Source organism: Sus scrofa, chromosome 9, assembly GCF_054392235.1.
Source record: "Sus scrofa isolate SSC_HxYL_T2T_F1_AM1 chromosome 9, Sscrofa_HxYL_maternal_Yorkshire_Landrace_v2.0, whole genome shotgun sequence".
Lineage (NCBI taxonomy): Eukaryota > Metazoa > Chordata > Mammalia > Artiodactyla > Suidae > Sus > Sus scrofa.
In genome coordinates this window covers 79,857,217-79,882,833 of record NC_139391.1, presented here as the reverse complement: position 1 = coordinate 79,882,833, position 25,617 = coordinate 79,857,217, and the positions used below count along the sequence as shown (strand labels likewise).

At 39.8% G+C, this 25,617-nt stretch overlaps 1 protein-coding gene across 34 annotated transcripts in view; it reads right to left on the bottom strand.

Moving 5' to 3' along the window:
- ASB4 (ankyrin repeat and SOCS box containing 4) overlaps positions 1-25,617 on the bottom strand; it is a 431,270-nt gene that overhangs the window by 200,487 nt on the left and 205,166 nt on the right. For 20 of the 34 annotated variants that reach the window (XR_014815842.1, XR_014815843.1, XR_014815845.1 and 17 more), the window contains 3 exons: positions 23,150-23,640; positions 4,381-4,494; positions 3,444-3,557 (listed from right to left, as the gene is read on the bottom strand). Coding sequence is in view for 28 of the 34 variants with exons in the window: in XM_084977054.1 (XP_084833180.1) it covers positions 3,444-3,557; positions 4,381-4,494; positions 23,150-23,640 (719 nt within the window). In the remaining 6 variants the exon portion in view is untranslated. Of the gene's footprint in view, positions 1-1,335; positions 3,558-4,380; positions 4,495-23,149; positions 23,641-25,617 lie in introns of those variants that run through there. The other 14 variants (XM_084977063.1, XM_084977064.1, XM_084977070.1 and 11 more) reach the window with 2 other exon arrangements.

Sequence of the window (25,617 nt, the reverse complement as noted above, 5' to 3'; positions counted from 1 at the left end):
GGATCTGGTGTTGCCATGAGCTATGGTGTAGGTTGAAGACACAGCTCGGATTCCGTGGTGTTGTTGTGGCTGTGGTGTAGGCCAGCAGCTTCAGCTCCAATTGGACCCCTAGCCTGATATAAAAGTTGTGTGAGGTAGGTACCATTATCATTTCCATTTTACAAATGAGGAAATTAAGTCATGGAGGAAGCATATCATTTTCCCTAGATAATGGGTCAAATAAGGTTGAGTGTCACAATATAAAACCAGATAAACCAGGAAACAGAGCCAAAACTCTTAATCTAACTGTAAATGCATCTGTTTATGCTCCAAAGGAAGTGACAATGAATTCCTTCCATGTATTAGCTATGGTGTCTGTGTTTCAAGGGAAACAGGCGAATAACTGGATTTTTCCAAAAATTTTTGAAAGTGTGCAGTTTAAAACTTCGAGTTCTTCACAAACAATCAGATGAATAACAAAAATATAAGGCTCAGCTGCTTTTTCTAACACTGATAACCCAGTGCAAATGGTTTGTTACTTTTCTCATCTTTACAATCAGCTTTTGACTGCTGTGTTCCTTATTAGAAGCCACTGGGTTCAGGAGGGAAGGAGAAAGTTGCAATGTAACACTAATGATTAAAAAATAGAACTCAAGGGTGTCTGGTTCCTGAGAAGGGAGAAAACTAGATGGGTGGTCTTTTCTTCCTATCAAAGACTCTTCTTCACATGTACCCTAGAGTCATTAAGTGATCATTTACAAAAAGTAACAGAGATATCAGGAGGATATAATTCCCTCTGTTGCTCCTGCCAATGGTTGCTTGAGTGGTTGAAAATGAAGAGAAATTAGAAACCCAGGAAGACAGAGATGGTGACAGACAGAAGAGTATGATTCAGTACCATTTCTCTATTGTTATTAAAAACACTCTTGTTCCTATAACAAAAACCTGTGTTTTATTTGTGTTTACTCTTTTTTTTTTTTTTTTTTTTTTTTTTTGTCTTTTTAGGGCTGCATCTGTGATGTATAGAAGTTCCCAGGCTAGGAGTCAGAGCTGCAGCTGCCAGTTTACACCACAGCCACAGCAATGCCAGATCCTTAACCCACTGAGTGAGGCCAAGGATCAAACCCACATCCTCAGAGATACTAGTTGGGTTCGTTATCACTGAGTAACGACGGGAACTCCCTATTTGTGTTTACTCTTTACTTTCTTTAGAAAATGTTATTTATTTACAGGCACATTTTCTCATTCTCTTTTTCTTTCCCAGTGTTGAAGAAGGCAATGAATCATGTAGAGTTCTTCAGTCTAACCTCTGCAGTCAATTAGGAAGAAGTCTTATGGGCAAATAACTCACAAAGATGAAAGGAAAGAAAAGAGCTTTATTTAAGTCCTCTGAATGAGAGTTCAAAGATGAGGAGAAATAACTTTAAAGCCACAAATAAACAATTCAAAACAAGTAGTCATGTATTATATGCTAGATTAACAGAAAATGTTTAAGCACAGCAGGCAGACGTTATTTTCCCTTGCAAGGAACATCCTCTCCCTTTGTCCTCACCATTGGTTTAAATGCCTAAGTCACAGCATCACGACTATTTCTGTCAGAATATCCTTGAAGCTGGAGGGCAGCACCTCTGCTTGGCATCCTAGAATGTGTTCTAATATCATTTCTTGCAAGCAAACTGTTTTTTTGAAAGATCATGTTTCATATGAATAGTTCATACAAATACAGTATTCTATCCCATAATACAGAATGAAGTATTTCACCCAAATATCAGTAGAATTGATTCTGCAGAAAGATTATTGTATCCACTTATGATTCTTCCTATACAGCACCAGGAGTATGCAAATCCCAGTATGCAAAGCACAGTCTAGGTGGCAGGCTAGTGGAATATTTGACATCATCTCTACTCGAAACTCAAGTATCTAAAGTTAAACAAGATGGAGAACCATATAAATATTAAAAAAAACCCTGCTCACAACTAGCAAATAGACCTCTCTGTGCTTAATTACTTCTGCTCTAACCTCTAAAAGGCAATGCTAAGAGTCAATAAGCTTATCTAAGACTGATTAGCAAGAACGAAAAAGTAAAGCAAAGTTGGCCTCATAAACCATGAAGTCCAGGGGTTAATCATCTACATTTCTCTTTCTGCAAACTGCTAACAGACCTGATTAACACACTTCTCTTTCCAAGTTTCTCAAACTTTTACCATTTTCCAAAAGTCTTTCTATGTGCCTTATGCAGCCAACTGTCTAGGAAAGTGCTCCTTACCTTCTTGCTAAAATGCTTTATGTCAGCCCACTACACCAAGAAACCAAAGTAATCAACCTGTCTTCCCCCTTACACACTTCCTTGTGCACATTTTCCTAAACTTTCTTGGCACATACGTGGGCGCCATCAAGTGTGCAATATTCTTCCCAAGGAGTCTTGAAAATCACTACAAAGGAAATCATACTAAAATAAAAATATCTAGATGTGGAGAGAATCTTACAGCAAGTACATTTATACTCATAGTGGCTGAAGACCCCTCTATTTCACACAATCCCTTCACTCTTTGTCATGCTTCAAAGAAAACCACACTTCATGTCAGAAACACAACGTTGAAAGTCAAGCACTAAGAATGAAACTGCACCTGTACTCTTGCCCCTGACGTCTGACACTGCAGTTCCCTGCTTGTGTATCCGGATCCTCGTCTAAGTGGTAAGATCCTGGAGGGCAGGAGTCCTCCCTTTGGGCTCATCTTTGCATCTCCAGTCTTTGGCTCAGTGAGAATGTCTTAAAATGTCCATTTCGACTTTCAAGTGCACTGGTCTTTGTTTTTCGCTTCTAACTCAACTCAAAGATTTTGTTTTAACTATTCGACTCAAAGCTCATTTGGTTTCTTCACTAAAGTAAGCTGAGGAGCTTGGCATGGGGATAGGAGTTTGCAAAACTAGCAACAGTAATTCCTGCTAAGTGGGAGTGGACAGAGGGCACCAAGATTAAGAGGCCCATCACAAAGCCTAGCATTCTGCCACATGAACGGTAATGTAAACTTATTCCTTACTGATAAGGGAGAGAATGAAATTGGTTTTAGGAAAACCTGGGTCCCATTTCAAATGAGATGACATATGAAAATTTTTACAAAATTAATCAGGAACCTAGTAAGAGCACTATACATACTATTATTGCTATGTCATTATGTTACGGATATGCTCTTGTCTTTGAGAATATCTTAATCTTGCTTATTTCCCCTCACCATAATACCCTAGGATTAATGACACAGTTTTTGTCAAGTGTTTCAAAATCCCAGAGGTGTTATAATCAACCCAAGTACCATTTTATTTATGCAAACTGCATCTACACAGCAAGTCCACTTAAACATTAAGGATTGGGAACTTCTGTCTCATAAGCCTTAATAAATGATTCCCTCTGGCTCTAAAAGCAAGTACTTTTTCAATGACAATGGGAGGGAAAGCAAAGGAATTACTCTGTGACATCTGCTGTGTAATGTTCTTCGAATGGCACATCTCGATAAATGCATGAGAGTCCTTGGAGAGTTACTGCATACAGTGAAGAGAGAGTGGTAAAAATCCCAGTATTTCTGAAAAGGAAGGCAAGACATGTTAAAGCCAGAAAAGCCTCAAAGTTTATGTCAGTAGCAGTGATGCATTTGGTCCCTACTTTATACATAATGGCAGCTTTCTAGGGTCTCTGACAGTGAGACAAAATTAAGCATGAATAATGATGCTAAGGCAGGTTAGGTGACTTTTTAAGACTAAGATAGCTAATAAGTACCAGAATAAGACTGCACCTAAACCACTGGCCTCTAAGACTAATGAACTTTGCACTCTGTGACCAACACTTCTCCCTTGTTGGGAACAGCCTGTGACAGCTAAAATCAGGAATAGAAGCCTAGATAAGGGCTGGTTCACAAAGGCAGCAAAGTCCACATGAAGCATGAGGACTCAGCTTTGCCAATGGCTTTCTGCATGACTCATCACAAAGTTTTTAGTACTCCGTTACCTGCCTACTAAAGACTTCAATATATTTAAAAGTGAATGACATCATCTACCCAAAACAATTTAATCTTCTGGTAAAATTGTATATGAGCAATCCCAAATGTTATTGTTATTATTTAATTCATCTAAATTGATGGGAAGAAGGTAAAACTGTCACCTTTATAGAATTGTTCACCTTGTCCCTTGACAGAGAAATTCCCAAGATGCCTCCAAGCACTACCTACCTGATACATGTATTTACTTTCACATTTGCATTTTATAACCCTTTGCTTCATTGCATTTAAGTAACATTCTCAAATTCGTAAAAGCAGTCTCAAAATCCATTTTTTAATTAGAATTTCCTGCACTTCCATTGCAGTCTGAAAGTACTTTAGAGTGAAAACCGTAGGAAGTGAATTTTTTTACCTCCAAATCATCATCAGGGATAGCCCTTTTCCATTTTACGTTCCACCTGATGTGTTCATATGCATTGACGACAACTTCGATTGCTTTGGGACAAGAATGGCAAGCCTGTATCACCTGCAGAGACACCAGAGAGTTTCATTTGTTCAATGCACATGTATGATTCTTTCATTCCACTCACAGAGACATCAAGACTTCATGGACCTTGAAGGCTCCTTGGAGCCCTGAAATGCTTTTGAGAAGACTCATTCCAGCTTTGAGTTTTCAAACACATTGCCAGCCCTGAGGGTAGATGAGAGGATTAACAACACCAGACTAATTTCCTTCATCATTCAGGAATGAGTGAAAAAGAGGTGATGACAAAGAAGGTGGGAGCCAGATGAAATGCACGTCCGGCCCATAACTGAAGCAATTCTGAGGCTGGTCTCAGAATACACCACCAGCTGCCTGGGAAACTCTTCCAGTTTTACAGAAAATTTTATTAGCAAAAAGCCAAATGTTAGTAATCCAAGAATTTAAGCCCACTGGTGACTATGATGTAAAATGAACTATAGAGTAAATTGACCAGAGTAAATTGACCAAAGATGACTTCCCAGTGCAATGCCTGAAGAGGACTTGTGTCATGTACCAAACCATACTCATTTGTATTTTCACTTTCATCAGCAATAAAAGATAGCATGAAGATTATGCTATCTTTGTCATTAGGCCACTCTGTTCAACAGTTCATTGACTAACCAAAAGATAAAACTGGAAAGCTGAGTTGAGGTGGCCAGCATTTCCATTAGGAGACAAAAAGATTTAGCTTTGACTATAGACCAAACTGGCTATCTAACCAACTTGATGTCACCATGAAATTTAAACATCTCTTAGCAATCAATGATGCAGCCTTTAGTAAGTGATAATGGAGGGATGTAAAAGACATATTCTCAAAGTAAAACATACTGGTTTCTGGTGAGAGGTTGACTGTGAGAAACAAACACACATAAATGAAACAAGCGAAGAGCAATGGAGATGTATGGTTGGTCCACATACATAAGTGTTAGGGGATATAGGTTGAAAAAGGGGAATTAATAGAAATCCCAAGAGGAAGAGCTGTGTGAGTTGGGCTAACCAGGAGTGATTTCTTAGAGACGAGTTCAACTTTGGATCCTAAATGGTAGAAAGGTGTGTGTGTGAGTGTGTGTGTGTGCGCGTGTGTATGCGCCCGTGTGTGTCTGTGTGTGGGTTGGATGCCTGCATTCATCCCTGCCGGTGTACACTTTTACACTTATCTACATGTGCAGCATCAGTAAATGTCCTAACAGCTGTGTTGAAAGAGAGATACTTCAAGGGGTACAAAAAAACATAGCTTTATCACATCCCTCTCCCCTGCTCACATAAACCCACTCCCTGGAACTCATTTCCACTCCTACGATGATACCTCAGGCAGGACTCACACTTGTTTCTACTTAATTTTTAATAATAAAAATACCTTAGTCATTCTAGATAGAAGAATAATGCCATTTCAGTAATAAAATGTCCACTTTAGTTGAATAATTGGAACTCCAAATTTTATTTAAATTGTTTCTCCTTCTTGTAGCTTGAGAGTGCTTCAAACTGCAGTGAGAAAGGAGGTGTTGTGGGTGTGGTATAATAGGAAATATATATTTGGTCTTTGCTTCTGGTTCCTGACACAGAGTTCCATAAACCAAGCCCCTTTCCACTTTTTCTTTCTTATTTATTTGTTTGTTTGTTTGTTTGTTTATTTATTTATTTTTGTCCTTTGTATTTTTAGGGCCGCACCCAAGGCATATGGAGGTTCCCAAGATAGGGGTCTAATTGGAGCTGTAGCTGCAGGCCTCCGCCAGAGCCACAGTAACACCAGATCTGAGGCGCATCTGTGACCTAAACCACAGCTCACAGCAAGAAATGCCAGATCCTTAACCCACTGAGCAAGGCCAGGGATCGAACCACCACCCTCATGGTTCCTAGTCGGATTCGTTTCCGCTGTGCCACGATGGCAACTCCTCTTTTTTATTTTTAATGGCCACGCTTGCAGCATATGGAAGTCCCTGCACCAGGGAATGAATCCAAGCCACAGCTACGGCAAGGCCAGATCCTTTAACCCACTTCACTGGACCAGGGATTGAATCCATGCTTTCCCAACAACCAGAAGTACTGTTGTACATTTCTTAACCCACTGCACCACAGGGAGAAATATTCCATAATTTCAATTATGCTAATGAAATGACTCTTAATGGGGTTCCTAGAGAGCTTTTTGTGGGCTGGTTTTTGGAAAGTTGAATCCTTGATTAGAGGACTGGAGATTTTACACCCCTTGTCTCCTATCTCCAGGGAAAGAGAGAAGGGCTGGAGATTTAGTTCAATCACCAATGGCCAATGATTTCATCAGTCATGTCTTCCTATTGCAACTCCCTAGAAGATGGGATTTGGAGAGCTTCGGAGAGGTGGGAGGGGTGCAGTGAGCACATAAAAGTGCAGGAAGGGTGCCATGCACTGAAAGGGCATGGAAGCTCTGTGCACCCTCCCATACCTTGCCTAGTGCATCTCTTCTAATGGTCTATTCCCAAGTTTTATCCTTTATAATAAACCAGCATTAGTAAGTAGAGTGCTTTCTTGAATTCTGTGAGTTGTTTAGCAAGTTATAAGACCAAGAAGGGAATTGTGGGCATCCCCAAATATGTAATCAGCTGGGCAGAAATGTGAGTGGCTTGGGTACCCCATTTGTGGCTGATAGCTGAAAGGGGGTCTTGTGGGACTGAATCCTTAACCTATGGAATCTGATGCTAATTCCAGGTAGTTAGTGTCAGAATTTAAAGGAACTATTGGACACATAGCTGGTATCAAGAATGAGGAACTGACTGGTATAAGAAAAAGCATCTAAGTTTTCCCCACTGTTGTCTTTTTCTTCCCTCTCCCCTGACCTGCTCCTGGGCTGCTCTGGGCTTGGATAAAGGAGGGGAAGAGAAAAGGAGAAGCAATGGTCTTAACTGTCTGATACCAACATGACCTAGAGTTGGTGCCCTTTGTGAGGGTCTCTTCCCATCTTGGGGAGATTTTGTGGATTCTACAGCAAGCCCCCCCCCCGCCCCCTCATTTGGAATAGCCAACTCTCTAGATAAGGGCAATGTCTATCCTCCGGATTTGTCCCTTACAACACCTGCCCCTCCCTAACAGCTTGTGTGTCCACCAGAAGATCTCCAGCTTCTTTCTGCCAAGATGGGTCTATCTCTGGAAGTCCTTTGGGTGTGGCCTATTTTCATTTCAAAGTGACGCCATGCTCTTCAAGGTGACCCACAAGTGGTCCAGAGGAACCTGTACCTCCATCCCATTGTCTGTGAAAGTACTCTTTTTTTATAATTCAGTGAATTTTATTATACTTGTGGTTGTAAAACCATCATCACAGCCTAATTTCCCTTCCAAACCCACAGCACATCCCTCCACCCATAACATGTCTCCTTTGGTAACAATAAGTTTTTCTAAGTCTGTGAGTCAGTTTCTGTTCTGCTAAGAAGTTCACTGTATCCTTATTTTAGACTCCACATATAATTGATAGCATATGATACGTGGGTATCACTGTCGGCTAACTTCACTTAGCATGATAATTTCTAGATTCATCCATGTTGCTGCAAATGCCACTACTGAATTCCTTTTAGTGACTGAGTAATATTCCATTGTGTATATATACCACATCTTCTTTATCCACTCCTCTGCCAATGGACATTTAGGTTGTTTCCATGTCTTGGTGATTATATACAGTGCTGCAATGAACACTGGGGTACATGCATCTTTTCAAATCATGGTTTTCTCTGGATAGATGCCCAGGAGTGGGATTGCTGGATCATATGGTAATTCTATATTTAGTTTTTTGAGGAATCTCCATTTCACCACTGAGAATGGTATTAGCTGTGGGTTTGTCATATATGGCCTTTATTATTTTGAAGTAGGTACCTTCTATGCCCACCTTCTGGAGGGTTTTATCAGAAATGGGTGTTGGATTTTGTCAAGAGCTTTTTCTGCATCTCTTGAGAGGATTATTTGGTTTTTATTCTTCAGTTTGTTAATGTGATGTGTCACACTGACTGATTTACAGATATTGAAGAATCCTTTAATCCTTGGATAAATCCCACTTGATCATGTTATATGATCCTTTTAATGCAATGCTGGATTTGGCTTACTAGTATTTTGTTGAGGATTTTTGTATCTATGTTCATCAGTGATATTGGCATATAGTTTTCTTTTTTATGGTATCTTTGTCTGGTTTGTGTATCAAGGTGATGGTGGCCTCATAGAATGAATTTGGGATTGCTCATTCCTCTGCAATTTTTTGGAATAGCTTCAGAAGCATAGGTGTCAACTCTTCTCTAAATTTTTGATCAAATTGGCCTGTGAAGCCATCTGGTCCTGGACTTTTTTTTATTGAAAGTTTTTATATTACTTGTGATTGGTCAGTTCATCTTTCTTTTTCATCTTGGTTTAGTTTTGGAAGATTGTACTTTTCTCAGAATTTGTCCGTTTCTTCTAGGTTGTCCATTTTATTGGCATATAGTTACGTGTAGTAGTCTCTTATGATCCTTTGTATTTCTGTGATGTCCACTGTAACTTCGTTCTCATTTCTAATTTTATTGCATTCTCTATCTTTTTTTCTTGATGAGTCTGCATAAGGGTTTATCAATTTTGTTGATCTCTTCAAAGAACCGGCTTTTAGTTTCATTGATCTTTTCCATGGTTTTCTTCATTTCTATTTCATTTATTTCTGCTCTGACCTTTATGATTTCTTTCCTTCAGCTAACTTTTGGGTTTTGTCTGTTTTTCTTTCTCTAGTTGCTTTAAGTATAAAGTTAGGTTGTTTATTTGAGATTTTTCTTGTTTCCCGAGGTAGGCTTGTACTGCTATAAACTTCTTAGAACTGCTTTTGCTGCATCCCATAGGTTTTGGACTGTTGTATCCTTGTTGTCATTTGCTTCAAGGTATTTTTTAATTTCCTCTTTGATTTCCTCAGTGATACACTGGTTGTTTAGTAGCATGTTGTCTAGTCTCCATGTGTTTGTGTTTTTTGCAGTTTTATTCTTATTGTTGATTTCCATTCCTATAGCATGGAGTCAGAAAAGATGCTTGATATGATTTCAATTTTCTTAAATTTAATGAGGCTATATTTGTGGCCTAGAATGTAATCTAGCCTAGAGAATATGTGTCTTGGGGTGTTCCTCCTTGGGTTTATTTTATATGGTAATTGTTGTACTTCCTGGATTTAAGTGAGTGATTTCTTTCACATGTTAGAGAAGTTTTTGGTTATTATCTCTTCAAATATTTTCTCTGGCCTTACTCTCTCTCTTCCTTCTGGCACCCCTATAATATGGATGTTGCTGTGTTTAAAGTTGTCCCAGAGTTCTCTCGGACTGCCTCATTTCTTTTCAGTCTTTTTTCTCTTTTCTGTTCATATCAGTGATTTCCACCAGTCTGTCTTCCACCTCACTCATTCGTTCTTTTGCCTCCTGTATTCTGCTGTTGGTTCCTTCTGGTGAATTTTTCATTTCAGTTATTGTATTTTGTATGTTGTATCTCTGTTTGCTTAATCTTTAAATCTATTTCTTTGTTCAATGTTTCTTGTAATTTATTAATCTTTGTCTCCAGTTTATTTCTAAGATTTTGAATCATCTTTACTATCATTAGTCTAGTCTTTTTCATGGATGTTGGTAACCTCCAGATCACTTAGCTGTTTTTCTGTTTTTATTTTTTGTTGTTGTTGTTGTTCCTTTATCTGAGTCATAATTCTCTGCCTTTTCATTTTGTATAGGTTTTTTAGTGTAGTTTCTCTTTTGCAGACAACAGGGTTGTAGCTTCTCTTGTTTCTGATGTCTGCTACCCTTGTGGCTGAGGTTGGTTTGGGGGCTTGCTGCATGCTTCCTTATGGGAAGGACTGGTGTCTGCCCACTGGTAGATGGAGCTGATTCTTATCCCTCTGTGGGTGAGGCTTTGCCCCAGGTGTGATCAGAGGAATCTGTGTGTCTGGGGAGTCTTTAGGCAGCCTGTTTGCTGATGGGTGGGACTGTGTTCCCACCCAGTTTGTTGTCTGGTATGGGGCTTCTCAGACCCAAGGGGTGGGTCCAGATTTTTGCAAAATGGCCACCTCTAGGGGATTCACCTTGATGATTATTCCTGAGAACTTTGCCTCCAATGTTCTTCCCCCACAGTGAGCCACAGTTACCCCTGTTTTCCCAGGAGGTCCTCCAAGAACTGCAGGCAGGTCTGACAAAGATTCCTATGGAGTCTCTGCTTTGCCCTGGGACCCAATGCACACAAAGGCCTGTGTGTTCCTTTCACGAGTGAAATCTCCATTTTCCCTAGTCCTGTGGTACTCCTGTGCCCAGTCCCTGCTGGCCCTCAATGCCAATGCTCCAGGGGCTCCTTTTCCCAATGCCAGATCCCCAGGCATGGGAACCTGACATGAGGCCCAGAACTCTCACTCCTGTGGGTGAGCCTCTGCAATACAGCCATGTTCCAGTCTATGGACCACACACCCAGCAGGAATGGGGTTGCTTATATTGTGTAATCACCCCTCCTACAATTTCAATGTGACCTCCAAAATTGTCTTTTGGAGTAGGATAACTTCAGTAGTTTCCAGTCTATTTTGTTGGAGGTTGTTTAGCAGTTTGTTGTAATTTTGTTGTTTTCATGAGAGAAAGCGAGCTCCAGTCCTTCTACTCCGCCATCTTAATCTCATCTCTGAAAGCACTCTTGATTCCCAATTTAGTTGTCTTTCTATCCTTTGCTATCAGACAAGCAGCTCCAGCCACAGACAAGCTCCTTTCAATTTTCTCAACATGAATTACACGTCAATTCCATTTTTTTTCTGGAAACTTCAAGGAATATATATAAAGCTCTCTGTGGAGTCCTCTTAAAGCCCCTCTCATTGGATGTGGGACGAGGAGGAAGCTCCCCATGCTTACCACTAGAATGGAGGCATGCCTCTAGACTTAAACAATTTGTTCCAAGGAAGTTTTCCTTCTAATTTCCTGATCCTTCTGGAACTCCACCTCCTGTTGTTGGGCAAAAGATCACAAAACTGTTTTTCCCCACCTACTTTATAAGTCCTTTATAGGTGATCTAGCATCAAATTTTTCTTTTTCTTTTTTTCTTTCTTTTTTTTTTTTTTTGTCTTTTTGCCTTTTCTAGGGTCACTCCTGTGGCATATGGAGGTTCCCAGGCTAGGGGTCTAATCAGAGCTGTAGCCGCTGGCCTACACCAGAGCTACAGCAACGCCAGATCTGAGCCGCGCCTGGGACCTACACCACAGCTCACGGCAACGCTGGATCCTTAATCCACTGAGCAAGGCCAGGGATTAAACCTGCAACCTCATGGTTCCTAGCTGGATTCGTTAACCACTGAGCCACGACGGGAACTCCTAGCATCACCTTTTTCAACAAGGAATGGTAAGTACCTAATGTCTTAGAAGTTCAGGCAAAACTAAGACAGAAAGATGATCATCTTAATATCATGTGTGTGTGTGTGTGTGTGTGTGTGTGTGTGTGTGTGTGTGTGAGAGAGAGAGAGAGACAAAGTCACCTGAATGAAGGGTGCATGTCAGGAAACAGCTAAAGTTAAGAGCAGATAAGATTGAGCCAGCTGACAGTACACCCAGAAAGCCAATCTGAAGAGCTTGGGTAATAGGCAATAGAAAGTTATTACGTATTCTTAACAAGAAAGGGTTATATTCAGTCAATTCATTCCATTAGGAAGCCTTTACTGAGCATTGCATTTAGTGCTATGACAGTAATTCTGAGTATATGACCTATTTTTGGCCTTCAAATTTACAACCTGGTTGAAGAGAAAAGACAGAGATATTTCAAAGAGTTCAAGAGCAACATAAGCCAGTACATAATAAGAGACTAACTTAATGATTATCAGTGTCCATTGAGCACCATAAGCCAAAACACAAAGGAGAAAAAAAGGATGTAAAGGGCAGAGAGCCAAAAGGAGGCTCAATAGGAAAGCACCAAATGGCTTTTCAGCAAGCTTCACTGTTAGTCATGAGAAGGAAGGGTAAATGAACCTGTGAGGAAGAATAAGTAGGATTTGATGACTAATCAGATAATTAGAAGTAAAGAATACAACTTTTTTTTTGGATGTAGTGTGCAGAAATTCCCAGGCTAGGGCTGAACCCAAGCCACAGCAGTGACCATGCTGGATAACTGCTAGGCACCAGGGAACTCTAAAAATGCAACTTGGAAACCTGAGATCAAGTACAAATACGGGTGCCACTGATATAAATAAGGAAATGGGAAGGGCATACTAATTTGAAGATGGTCAAATAATGGGCAGGAGGATATTTCCCATGTCATGTCCCAATGTCAGACAAAAATGTGCAAGATGGATGCTCCAATGAAAAGATGGAGAGGGAATTTTGTCCACCATCAAAGAACGTGCTGGTTAGGTTCTATCAGGCTCTAATACCATATAAACGGAAAAGGTAGGGGACCATGATCTGAAACTTGAAGAATCCTAATAGGCAGGAGAAAGGAAAAAGAAGCTATAGTTCCCATTTTTTTGAAGACTTATCATGTGCCAGGGCCTACGTTAAATCTTTGTTTGTTTAGCTTGTTCAATCTTCCAACAACCCTATTAAGTTAGAGATCTAAAATTATCTTCACTTTACAGATTTAAAATCAAAGGCTGAGAGAATTTACACTTAAGGGTACTTAGCTAGGAAATGACAGAGCTAGGATTCAAACTCAGGTCTGTGTGACCCCCAAAGTCAAAAGGAAACCAGATGGGAGTTCCCACTGTGGCACAAGGGGATGGGCAGCATCTTGGGAGCAGTGGTTAGATTCCCCAGCCCAGCACCATGGGTTGAAGATCTGGCATTACCGCAATTGCAGCTTAGGTCAAAAGAGTGGCTTGGATCTGATCCCTGGCCCAGGAACTCCCTGTACAGTGGGACAGCCAAAAAAGACAAAAGAAAAAAAAAAAAAGTAGACCAGACAGATCAGAGTGAAAGATACCAAATGAGGACAGCATTCAAAGATGATTATTAGCAGGGTCATGAAGATCAGAGCAATGAAGACATTAAACACCACCAGATTTGACAAGAGGCCAGGTGACCAGACTGGATGGACTAAAACAGCTAAGGACCAGATTGTGGGAACTAGAGGACAGATGCACAGTTGTAACTAGGACTGATCCATCCTTATCTTTAACACCTATGGCATCATAGCATACTGAGTTTTATGAGCCCAATAAATAACTTTCCCTCCTGAATTTAGAACCCATCAAAAAATGAAATGAAGATGACCAAAAAATGGAGATCAGAATATCTTTTTCGTTACTAATAAAATTAACTACAAATAATATGTTTAGTTATGGGGCCCCATAAAGATTCCTACCACTCTACCTCAAAATTAAATTTACACCCCCAAACTGCAGGTCTCTCCCTGGAAGACAGAACTTGTTTCTGGAAGCTTATCACACAGAAGAGCCAAGAATTCAGGTATCCCCTAGGTGCAAAGTTAAAAGAGCAAACCAAGTTTTTTCTCCTAACTTATCAATCTCAATTGGCTAAGTGGGAGCAGAAAAGGTTTGGGAGAGAGGTTGGTGGGGGGTTGATTTTAGCAGAATTTTCTTTACAAAAACATGAATCAAGGGAAATGACAATTCTCCTCTAACATAGGACATAAAAACCCTGGGAATTCCTATTTGGCACAGTAAATTAAGGATCCAGCATTGTCACAGCTGTGGCGCAGGTCACAAGGGCGGCATGTTTTCAATCCCTGATCTGGGAACTTCCATGTGCTGTGGGTGTGGCCGAAAATAAACAAATGAAACAACAAAAATCCCCCAGCTCCAACAGTGCAGAGCCAATGAAAATCAGGAACAACAAAATATGGTGAAATGAATCATGGTTATCACGGTGGGGACTGCAGAAATAAAAGGTTTTTCCATTTGTTTATTTTTGCTTTTATTTCCTGTAAAAGAAGGATCAAAAAAAATAGCTGTGATTTATGTCAAAAAATGTTCTGCCTATGTTTTCCTTCAAGAGTTTTATAGTATGTGGTCTTACATTTGGGTCTTTAATCTATTTTGGGTTTATTTTTGTATATGGTGTTAGAAAATGTTCCATTTCATTTTTTGCATGTAGCTGTCCGCTTTTCCTGGCACCACTTATTGAAGAGACTGAATTTTCTCCACTGTATATTCTTATCTCCTCTGTCATAGATTAATTGACCATAAGTCCATGAGATTTATTTCTGGGTTTTCTATCCTATTCCATTAATCTATATTTCTGATTTGTGCCAGTACCATACATACCATTATGATGACTGCAGCTTTGCAGTGTAGTCTGAAGTCAGAAAGCCTGATTCCTCCAGTTCCATTTTTCTTTCTCAAGATTGCTTTGGCTATTCAGAGTCTTTTGTGTTTCCATACAAATTAAAAAAATTTTTTGTTCTAGTTCTGTGAAAAATGCCATTGGTGATTTGATAGGGACTGTATTGAATCTGTGGATTGCTTTGGGTGGTGTTGTAAGTTTAACAATATTGATTCTTCCAATACAAAAGCATGGTAAATCTTTCCCTATGTGTCATCTTCAATTTCTTTCATCATTGTCTTATGGCTTTTGGAATACAGGTCTTCCGCCCCCTTAGGTAGGTTTATTTCAAGATTTTTTTTTTTTTTTTTGGATGCAATGGTAAACAGGATTGTTTCCTTAATTTCTCTTTTTGACACTTCATTGTTTATGTACAGAAATGCAATAGATTTCTGCATATTTATTCTGTATCCTACAACTTTACCAAATTCATTGATGAGGTCTAGTAGTTTTCTGGTGGCATCTTTAGGATTGTTTATGTATAGTACCATGTCATCCGCAAACAGTGATAGTTTTAGTTCTTCATTTCTGATTTGGATTCCTTTTATTTCTTTTTCCTTTTCTGACTGCTGTGGCTAGGACTTCCAAAACTATGCTGAAAAAAAGTGGCAAGAGGGGGCATCCTTGCCTTGTTACTGATCTTAGAGGAAATGCTTTCAGCTTTTCACTGTTGCGTATGATGTTAGCACTGGGTTGCACGTACATGGCCTTTATTATGTTGAGAGGTGTTCCCTCTATGCCCTCTTTCTGGAGAGTTTTTATCACAAATGGATATTGACTTTTATCAAAAGCTTTTTCTGCATCTGTTGAGATGATCATATGGCTTGGCATCAGAAGGCATGGCCTTACCAGCTGCCTGTCAACCTCAACTAACAGACCAATCAGAGGGGGCTCTACTGAATAGAGGTTTGGGTCAATGGTGTACTGCAAAATGTTTAACACCAGGCATTCTGAAAAACAACTGTGTGTGTATATGCACATAAATTTATTATGTTTTGCTAATATAAGGAATGTAAAGCCCACAATTACAAATAATAAAATATCCCTTCATGGAGGTGCAGTTGGATGGAAGCCAATAGGTAGCAATTGGAAAGAACTTAAGACTCTTCTCCCTCATCATCTGACTCCTAAAAGCAAAAATTAGAAAATGGATTCAAGATAAATCTTTCTGCCACACTTCCAATACAAGTATCACCTGTAAGCCACTTCAGCAGAGAAATTCTAAAGCTATCTCTGCCCTTTCATTGATGTATTTGTGTGCAGAAAGGTACTTAATGATCAAAGAAACTGCCTATACCCTGGCTTCATATACAACAGAACTTTCAACGGCAGAAATCATCTTTACCTTCCCCAAATGCTCATGTACCTTTCCCTTCCCTAGAAAAATGTCTTTCTTGCCCTACAAGAAAACCCAATCTTGGCTCCCTGGGGTGTCACTTCCTTCTGAATTATGCCAAAAGAAAAAAAATCAAATGTCCTTTTGTACCCTAGAAAGCAATCACAGACCCTATAATTCTTTTTTTCCCCTTATGTAATTTATACATTGGCTTTCAGTGAAATACACCCTCTACAAATTGGCTTTGTATTTGGAAGACAGCATCTTCAGCTCTGACCTTGTTCCCTGTAAATAAGGAAACTGATTTCCCCATCATCAAGAGAAAAAATCACTTTATGTTCTGGATAAATGAGTCAGTCATTTACTTGTCGTAAAGATGACTTTCTCTTTGGAAAGTCGAGCTGTGGAGACGTTGTTCTAAATCACTTTGAAGTATTTGCATAGTAAATTGAATAGTGTTTCTTTAGTTTTCTCTTGGAAGGGGGCCAGTTCTCTTACACAGTCTATAATGAGTAGCAACAAAAATACTTAGAATACCAGCCATCCACCAGTAGCCGACTGCATCCTAAATCTTTTTAGCATATGGACAAACCAGAGAAACTCTGAGAAGCAAAACAGAACTGGGTAAGAGGATGGTAAGTATGAAAGAGTGTTCCTTGGAACACACAACTGTATACTATTCCATAGGCAAGTGAAGCTGCCAAAGTAAAGCTAGGAAGACGGATTTCTGCAATGGACTGAGAGTACATTTTGGGAGGAAAAGGAAAGGAAACAATCTTGTTGAGCACCTCCTGGGCTCAATGGTTTACAAGCCTTACTCACCCCGCAGACAATCTTGAAAAGTTGATTTTTTTTTTTTAACCTTCATTTTTCAGATGAGGAAAATGGATCTGAGAGGTTAAAGGACTTCCAAATCACACAGCAAGTTAAACGGCCAAGCCAGAACTTATAGCCAGGGTTCTTAGCCCCTTACTCCTACCCCTTCTCACTTTATCTCTCAGTGAACTGCCTTGCATACAAGACCTGGGACCTTCCTCACATTCACAAGACTTCTTGCAGAACAGAAACTCCATTTAAAGGCCTATGTCCCCTAGTCTGGCAGGTTTTTTGTGATTTTTTTTTTTTTTTAAGGCAACTAATCTCAGTTTCAATGTATTTTGTCGCCATAATTGTCCTACAAACCTTGAGAGGTTACAGTTCGAGGGGAGGGAGGCTCTGCTGCCCAGAGCCACAAGGAGGCCAGGAGAGATACCAATACTTTCTGCACAATAAGTTGTGGGGAGGGGGAACTTCAGGGGGCAAGGTCTCAAGCTCAGTGCTTTTAGTGTAGTTACATTCCCCAGTTCCACAGGTAACATTTAGATAGAATTTCTTTCTAAAAGTAAGGTTTTCAAATGCTTGTGATCTCCAGTCCCAGAGGAAGTGCTTTTATTCTACTACACAGGAGACCTACCCAAGTAAATTTGGCAGTAACTAAGAAATCTTTAGGAATCTGGCAGAGGGCATTTCTTTGAAGAGGCAATTGTTTAAGGATGGGAATTTTTTTTCATTTGAACGGCCGCACCTGCAGCATATGGAAGTTCCCGGGCTAGGGGTCAAATCTGAGTGGCAGCTGCCGACCTGCACCATAGCCACTGCAACGCAGGATCCAAGCCTCATCCTTGACCTACGCCACAGCTCATAGCAACGCTGGATCCTTAACCCACTGAGTGAGACCAGAGATCAAATCTGCATCCTCACAAAGACAACATCAGGTCCTTAACCCACTGAGCCACAACAGGAACTCTGAGGACGAGAATTTTAAAAAATCTCTCTTAATTGGTGAAGATCAATTTGACTGTAAAATTGATGAGGATGAAGAGGTGAGACCCTGAACATCCCTGGGAATGTCTTTAGAAGGGGAGGCAGGTGTGCTCCTAGCTTGACCAGTGCTGGCTCTCCAAATCAGGAGCCATAGGCGGAACCTTGCAGGAGCTGCTTCCAAACACCCGTCAGCCAGGAGGAAGCAATCCTCCTGGACCAAGCACGCTCTCCATGGTCTGGAGTCACCTGTAGCTCCATCCCACTGGCTCCACCCCACTACACTCCTGGGAGAGGGCAAGTAGCCCAATCCCTAATGTGGCTCTTCCATGGGAATGGAGAGGGAGGCTTTTACTTACTCTTATGGAGACCTGTTTTATCCACAGTCAAACAGCAGTGAGTTTCAAAATAAAACACAACATTTAGTCCCTGGGCAGCCTCACACATTGTCTCTCCTGGTTGAAAGACCCCTGTGAGTAAGCCAGGCCCAGGAACACTGATTATACTGCTTAAGAGATATGTAGTAATAATAACAGTTACAGTCATCATTTGTCTAACGCAAGCCATGACCAGAAACAACAATAAACAAACACGTCTTAAATATGCTCTTGTTTCATTCACCAAACAACCTTAGGAGAAGGATATTACTATTCAAGGATAAAGTGGCAGAGTATGTTTCTCTGGCACCTTCATGCCCTTTGTCCTTCTCTGTCATTTTGTCTGGAAGAAAGGTGGCCTTAGAACATAAATATACACAAATTATGCTTTGTGAATAAGCTGTATTAGAAAGAGATGGATTATTTGTCTTCTACAAGCCCCACTATGAATAATGGCCACTCTAGTAAGATGTGGGTGGAGAAAAAAGATGGAGATAGTCCAAGGGAGAGAGATTTATAGATGCAGAGTGAAGGTTGGGGTGAGGAATTGGGAAAAGACTCCAAGGACTAAAAGTGACTTCAGAAAGAATAAGGAAATGTTTGGCACCATCCTTTGGGTACTGAGTGTATTTGTGATGTGCTGTGAGTAAGATTAATTTCTTTCTAGTGAAAAGACTTAGTCTGCATATTATTACCAAGGCATAAGGGTCTATCCAATTCATAGGGGAGAAAACTGAGGCTCAAGAAGTAATATTTTATTGAAAATCACACTTTCAGGTGAGTTGTAGGACCCAAATTTGTTTGATTCTCAAAATCCGCGCTTCTTTATTTCCGACATGCATAGCATGGCTAAGTCTAGAATAAATGAGTTATGAGTGGCAAAGGAGAGGTGAAACTTTTAAATAGGAAGAATTTCATATGTAATTTAAAATAGTGGGTTGTATACTCACTCTAGAGGTTGTTAGTATCTATTGTTCTAGCCAAATGTAGATACCAGTGTATACAATCCAGAAAATGGATGCACACTAAGCAGTAGGTATTCATAGCTAAAAGCTATAGATCACCATACTTTAAATAAAAGTTGCTGAACTTTTCACAGAATGTAACTATTTGATTTTATTTCTATGATTGCAGAATGTATAACAGTTCAAGTACGAAAATACTCCTTGGACCAAACTTTAGCATGAAAATGTAAAAATTCTGAAGCTTGTTGAGCAATGGGGAAATTGTAAGGAAGGTGAGAATTAACAACTAATATCAAACAGGTAGCTTCAATAATAAGCTTCACGAACTTTTTTTTGGGTCATTTAGGTAGCAGTTTTTCCTCAAAATTTAAAGAGAAAATATAAGATTTAAGCATTCATAATACTTGACCTTTTCAGACATACCTTGACCTCCAGAGGCAAAAACAATGAATAGCTAGAAACTTGGGAGAAATATATAATTTGTTTTGGGAAAAAAGAGAAACCCTAGGTACAAACTGACACAAAGATGTAAAGATTTACTAAGATGTATATGAATTATTTTAGGTCAGGAATAAGAAGTCAAGGGTTAGTTTGGATAATTCACCGAAGAGAAGAAAAAGTGGAAGGGATGCAGAGTTCAGTGTTATTCCAAAATCAGTGCTATTCAAGGAAGTGGACGATATAGAACCTGCTTTCATGGAGATTTGCAAAGACACCAAGAGCACTATTTTTGCCTAGAGCCTTGAGAATTAAATAAGTGACCTCTTTAGGTCTTTTCTTGTGTTGTAATCCTTTAGGTTTAATTACATTTCCTACGTATTATCATAAAACACAGTGGTAACTACTAAATCTAAGGGCTTTGGCTCAGGAGTCAGAGAGGCCTCATTCCAAATCAAACATGTGACTGTTAACCTTTTATGGGCTTCAGTCACCCAGCAATTCTATTACATTTCCCAAGTCCATTTACTCTCCAAGGTAAACATCTCACACCTTCACCTTTGCCTGTAAGCCTTCAATCCTCTTCTCCATCCACTTCTCATTCTTCACTGAGAAAACAGAAGCAATCATAAAAGAACTTGTACAAATCCTGTTTACATATCTACCAGCATCCCAGCATCCGGGCACACAGGTGCTATCTTCCCTCCTACTATGATGGAGGGATTGTCTGGGCTACTAAAACTGACAGCTGCCTTTGTGCACTAGATCTCTTCTGTCTCCAAATCAAGATGGCACTTCAGTAATCACCTGCATCAAATTTTCTCGCTTTCCTAGAACACTCCTATCAGCCATTATTCCTTTCCAGCTACTCTTTCCTTACAAGAAAATGCCTCAAAGCCCTTCACTGTTTTCATTTCCCTTTGCCCCCTTTTCCCTTAAATCCACTTTAATTAACCTTTTCTCACCAACATTTCACCAAAATAACTCTTGTCGAGGTCCCCAATAAAATTCTTGTTGTCAAATCCAGTGGCAACTTCTCAGCCCTTATCTTATTTGAAATGACACCTATATTTGGCCCAGTTGATTCACATCTTCTTTCTTGTGTTCCCTCTTGGATTCCAGAAAAACATTCTATTTTGATTCTCCTCTCAGCTCAAGGTCTTTCTACAGTTTCCTTCACTGGTTCCTTTTCATCTCCCCAAACTCTAGCTGGGGTGCCCCACAGCCCAGTCCTCTGACCACTTCTTCTCTCTCTCTCCCCTCATGCTCTGGTTGATCTCATCTGGCTTCATGAGTTTACATACAATGTGCATGATGAAGACTCTCAAATTTGTTTTGCTGGCCAGGACCTCTCCCTGAATGCCAGGATATATCAAACTGCCTACCTGACATCTCCACCTGGATGAGCAGCACATCTTAAGCATAGATCCTCTCTTCAAAACCAGCTCCACCTGCATTGTTACCACCTCAAGAAATGGCCCCTTCATTCCTTCTGTTCCTTGGGCAGAAATCCTTGAAGTTTTCCTTGATTCCTCTCTTCTCACAGGTTTACAAATAATCCATCAGGAACCCCATGGACACCCTCTTCAGAACATGCCCCAAACTTCACTACTTCTCCCACTTCCACTGTGGGTCTGAGCCACCCTCATTTCTTAATCAGCCTTTGTAAAACAGCACATACATAAACACCAACTCCCGCCACATTCTCCTATTTTCTTTACCTTGCTTTACTTGTCTCCATAGCACCTAACATATCAGAGTATATTTATTTTTTGTTGTTTTGTTGTTTTCCTGCTTCTCACTGGTATCTTCCACGAAGGCCTTTGCTTGGCTAATTGCTCTATCTCCAACTCCTAGGACAGTTAGTTCCTGGCACACAGTAGGTGCTTAGTAAATATTTAATAAATGAATGAACTTGACCACTTACTCTGTGTGAATTTAGAAAAATATCCTAATGCTATCACGTTTTAAATGAAGAAAATGCCCATGGCTACCTCAGCAGTTATTATAAAAATAAAATGAAATAATCTGTATAAAGCCTATTAGAGTTCAACAAAGGACATTACTGTAACATTATTATTTATTACCCTATTCCTAATCAACATAATCTTTTGAAATTCTCTATAAAATTTTTACAAAGTTCCAGGACATTATGAATATTACACACAACTTTAAGGGAAAAAAATTATTTAATCTTGCATTAAAATACTGACATCCAAGAGGAAAGTCCTTAATGAGATCACAGGAATCACTGAACTTATCATATCTGCATTGCAACATTCTGTGGGTTGTCCATCTGGAATTTGCTGAGTGAACCCCCCTTAAATTCTTTTAGTGGAACTCTTCTTTCAACAAACTCTTACACTGCAAGATTTTGGACCAGTCCCTGACATTCTACCAAGATAAGGGGTAGAACCTGGCTGGGAATTTAGTAAAACTTCTCTCAACTAGCTTTCTGGGACCCTACATTAGTTATCTGGTTTACACTTCTAACACTTAGCAGCACCTCCTCTGCTACGTATTCTTTTTATTTCTTATTTTATTTTTACTTAGTTACTTAAAAAATTCTATTGGAGTACAGCTGACTTACAATGTTGTATTAATTTCAGGTGTTAAGTGTTAATTTTTTTAGAATGAGTGAGATCTTAGGTACATTATCATTTGATTTCTTTATCTAAGGTGAACTGCATTTTGGCTTCCAAATTAGTTACTATCGTCAACCTAATGCAAAACCCACTCTCTTCCATGTGCCTATAAAACCCTTTACTCCTCTACCTTATCTACCATAGCATATTAAAGTTATCTCTATATGTGTTTGTCTCTTCCACCAGATTCTAAGCTACTTGAGGGTAGATACTATGTCTTAGTCATGTCAGTATTGTTAATGATATTATTTACCTTATAGGACTGTTAAAGAATTAAATGAATTAAATTAATAAATGTAAAATGCTTGTAATGGTGTGTTTAATAAATATAATTAATTATATAATAAATACAATTATTAGTTCCTAATCAATGATAGTGCTCATTACACTAGAAAACTGAGTGGCCCTTTCATATCTACAAACTAATTCCAAAGCAGGCTCAATCATCTTTAGAGCAGACATTCTGCGTAAGAGATGGCAAGCCTGTGTGACATCATTCACCTCTCCTGTGGACTTAAAGTGGCCTTCTAATCTCTCTCACTCAGTCCCTCAGGAAGCCACTACCAGTTCACTAGTGTTCACACAAGGCATGGAAAAATATCTGCCTCTCTTGCTCTTTTTCTTGGCTCTCAGCCTCAGATTTCAAACAAATTTGGACTAGTATGAGATAGCTGTGGTTATGTGTATAAATGGAAGGTCAGGTTGAGGATCAGAGGCAGTTAGCCCAAAGACTCAAGACTCAAACAAGCTTGAGTTACTTGGACAGTTCAGACTGAGCTACCATTTGAGTCTCCATTATCCTGCTAACTACCCAATTCTTCACTTGGCACCCAAGGGCACAGCCTCACCTTATGGAATTGTGGAGGGTATATCCGAGCAGCCCCATGGTTCAGCAGCAGCTGGTAGCAGATCTCAGGCTGGGCAGCAGGTCGCACAGAGGTGACCTTTAGAACATACTGGATAGCAGCACAGCCATTGATATCCACGAGGTTGGCTTCGGCGCCAGCTTCCAGCATCATATGCATGAGCACGTGGTCACAGTTCCAGGCTGCCTTGTGGAGTGGAGATTTAAAGTCATCGTCCCGGGCATTGACCTCGGCCTTGTAGTCCAGCAGCATACGGCAGATGAGGTGATGTTCCCTGCTGTACTCCTGCTCTTTAAAGCGGAGGGCCCAGTAGGTGGCGATAGCCAGGGGGGTCTCCATGTGGGCATTCACACTGTCCACTATAGCCCCGTGCTCCACGTAGAAGGCCACCAGCTCTGCAAGGCCAAAGTGGGCAGCTGTGTGCAAGGGTGTCTCCTCATCCTGGTTGTTGGTCTTCATGTTCACATTCGCCCCTAGAAGGGAAGATTGAGGAAGACAATTATTTAAACATTTTTTTGTCATCATTCTTAAGGTTCATTAAACAGACCTTTCCTTGATGCTTCCCTTTCAACTTTGCCCACTCTACCCTACTCATTTTTCAAAGTTCCACTTCCGGGCCCATGGAAGCCACTGCTTTGAAACATCAATGCCATCCACTGGACAGCCAGCAAATGCATTGGGACCCTGGGAGAGTGGGTTGGAGAACATGGATTTCACTAGAAGGCTAGAGTGTCAGGTGAATTACAGTTTGTACCTCCAAGGTGGACTTGGAAATACAAAGTGATTCCAATAACCAAACAGCTTTTATCAACACAATAGCAAATACAATTAAAAATAAAGGTTATATCACAATCTTTGAGGCTCATACACCTGGCCTTAAAAGTGATCAATCTTGATGAGAGTTCTTCAAAATCATGTTTTTCTTTTCTTTAAAAGCAGCTAAACCGACACGTTTGGTCCAAGGGAACGTTAGTGGTATAGAAACTGTTCAGCCATCAGACTGAAAACTGATAATATTAAGCTGGCTAAATCCATGAGGCTACCTTGGAACACAACTGGGGCAAAACCAAAAAACACAAAACACATTGACCACCAAACTAGATTAAAGGTCATATTTCGAAATGCAAGGGGTAGAAACCAGTAAAACATAAATACCCATTGAAGGAAAGACAATGATTAAAGACTGTATGTAACATGTTTGATTTATGATTGATAATAGCTGTTTAGAAATATAAATTAAGGGCTTGGAAATCTCCCTAGAAATTATTTAATCCAGCCCCTTTATCTCACAAACCAGGATACTGAAGTGAATTTTATTTTCCTGATAGAGAAGTTAAGTACCAGAGTGGTCAATGTGAGAAGATGAAATCTTCCTTCTCAGCCTAATTTAATTGGGGTGAGCCACACGACCCTATGAGGCCAACTCTATAATCAACTCTACTGAAAATTTATACAGCTACTTCAAGAATAAATCTGGAAAGAACTCTGATGATGATGATGGTGATGCAACAACTATTTATTACGCACTTAACATGCACAACATTCTGAGCTAAAGGCTTTTCATGTATTGCCTTATGGAATCTTCCCAGCAACCCTTTGCAGTAGGCACAATTGTCTTAATTTTACAGATGAAGAAATTTATACCTAGAGTAATAACTACATCAAGCCCGGAAGCAGCAGAACAGAGGTTGGAAAGCACAGAACTTGGCTTTGAAATATCTCACCATGGTGCTATTCTACCTCATTATTTTTTCTAAATTTTTTTTTCCTGAACATCACTTTTTTTTGATATTTTAACACTTAGAAGTAATAGAGAAATCATGTGACATTTTGTTATTTAAAAAAAAACCTGTTCTCCATTGCTCCTTTATGCTCTTTTTTATGGCACCCTCTGATCATATAGAACACATTTAAGGCAATACTCCTAAAAGCTTGCTTGGTGTCCTATATGAAATCCACCCCCTAATAAGGTTTCTGAGAGCACACTGCTCTGTAAACTCTGAGACTGTTCTCTACTCCTAAATTTCAGAAAGCAGAATTATAACCAAAGATTGTCCCTCAGGATGATCTACCATCTGTGTTCATCACTATTCTGCCCCGAAGAAGTTCTGGGTCAGATCTCCTTTCAGGTAGGCCCTTCTTTGCTCTCAAGTGAAATGGAATGAATAAGAATGTCTTCCCAGAAGCCAAAATCAGGGTCACTTCAGACACTGGAGAATTTCCAGTAAGAAAGGGAATCGAAGGATCAGGATAAAAATTTTATAGGCCAACTTGGAACAAACTACATCCTTTATTTTTTAATGTACTTGGACATTTACAACTGATCCTTGACCTCTTGCTACAACTAGATATACTGCATAGTTTCCTTTTCTGAATAGAAGATCCTTATTTTTAATACTTGAATTGTGACTTTAGTGTAACTTTTCCAGGGACTATATAAAGTAGGATAA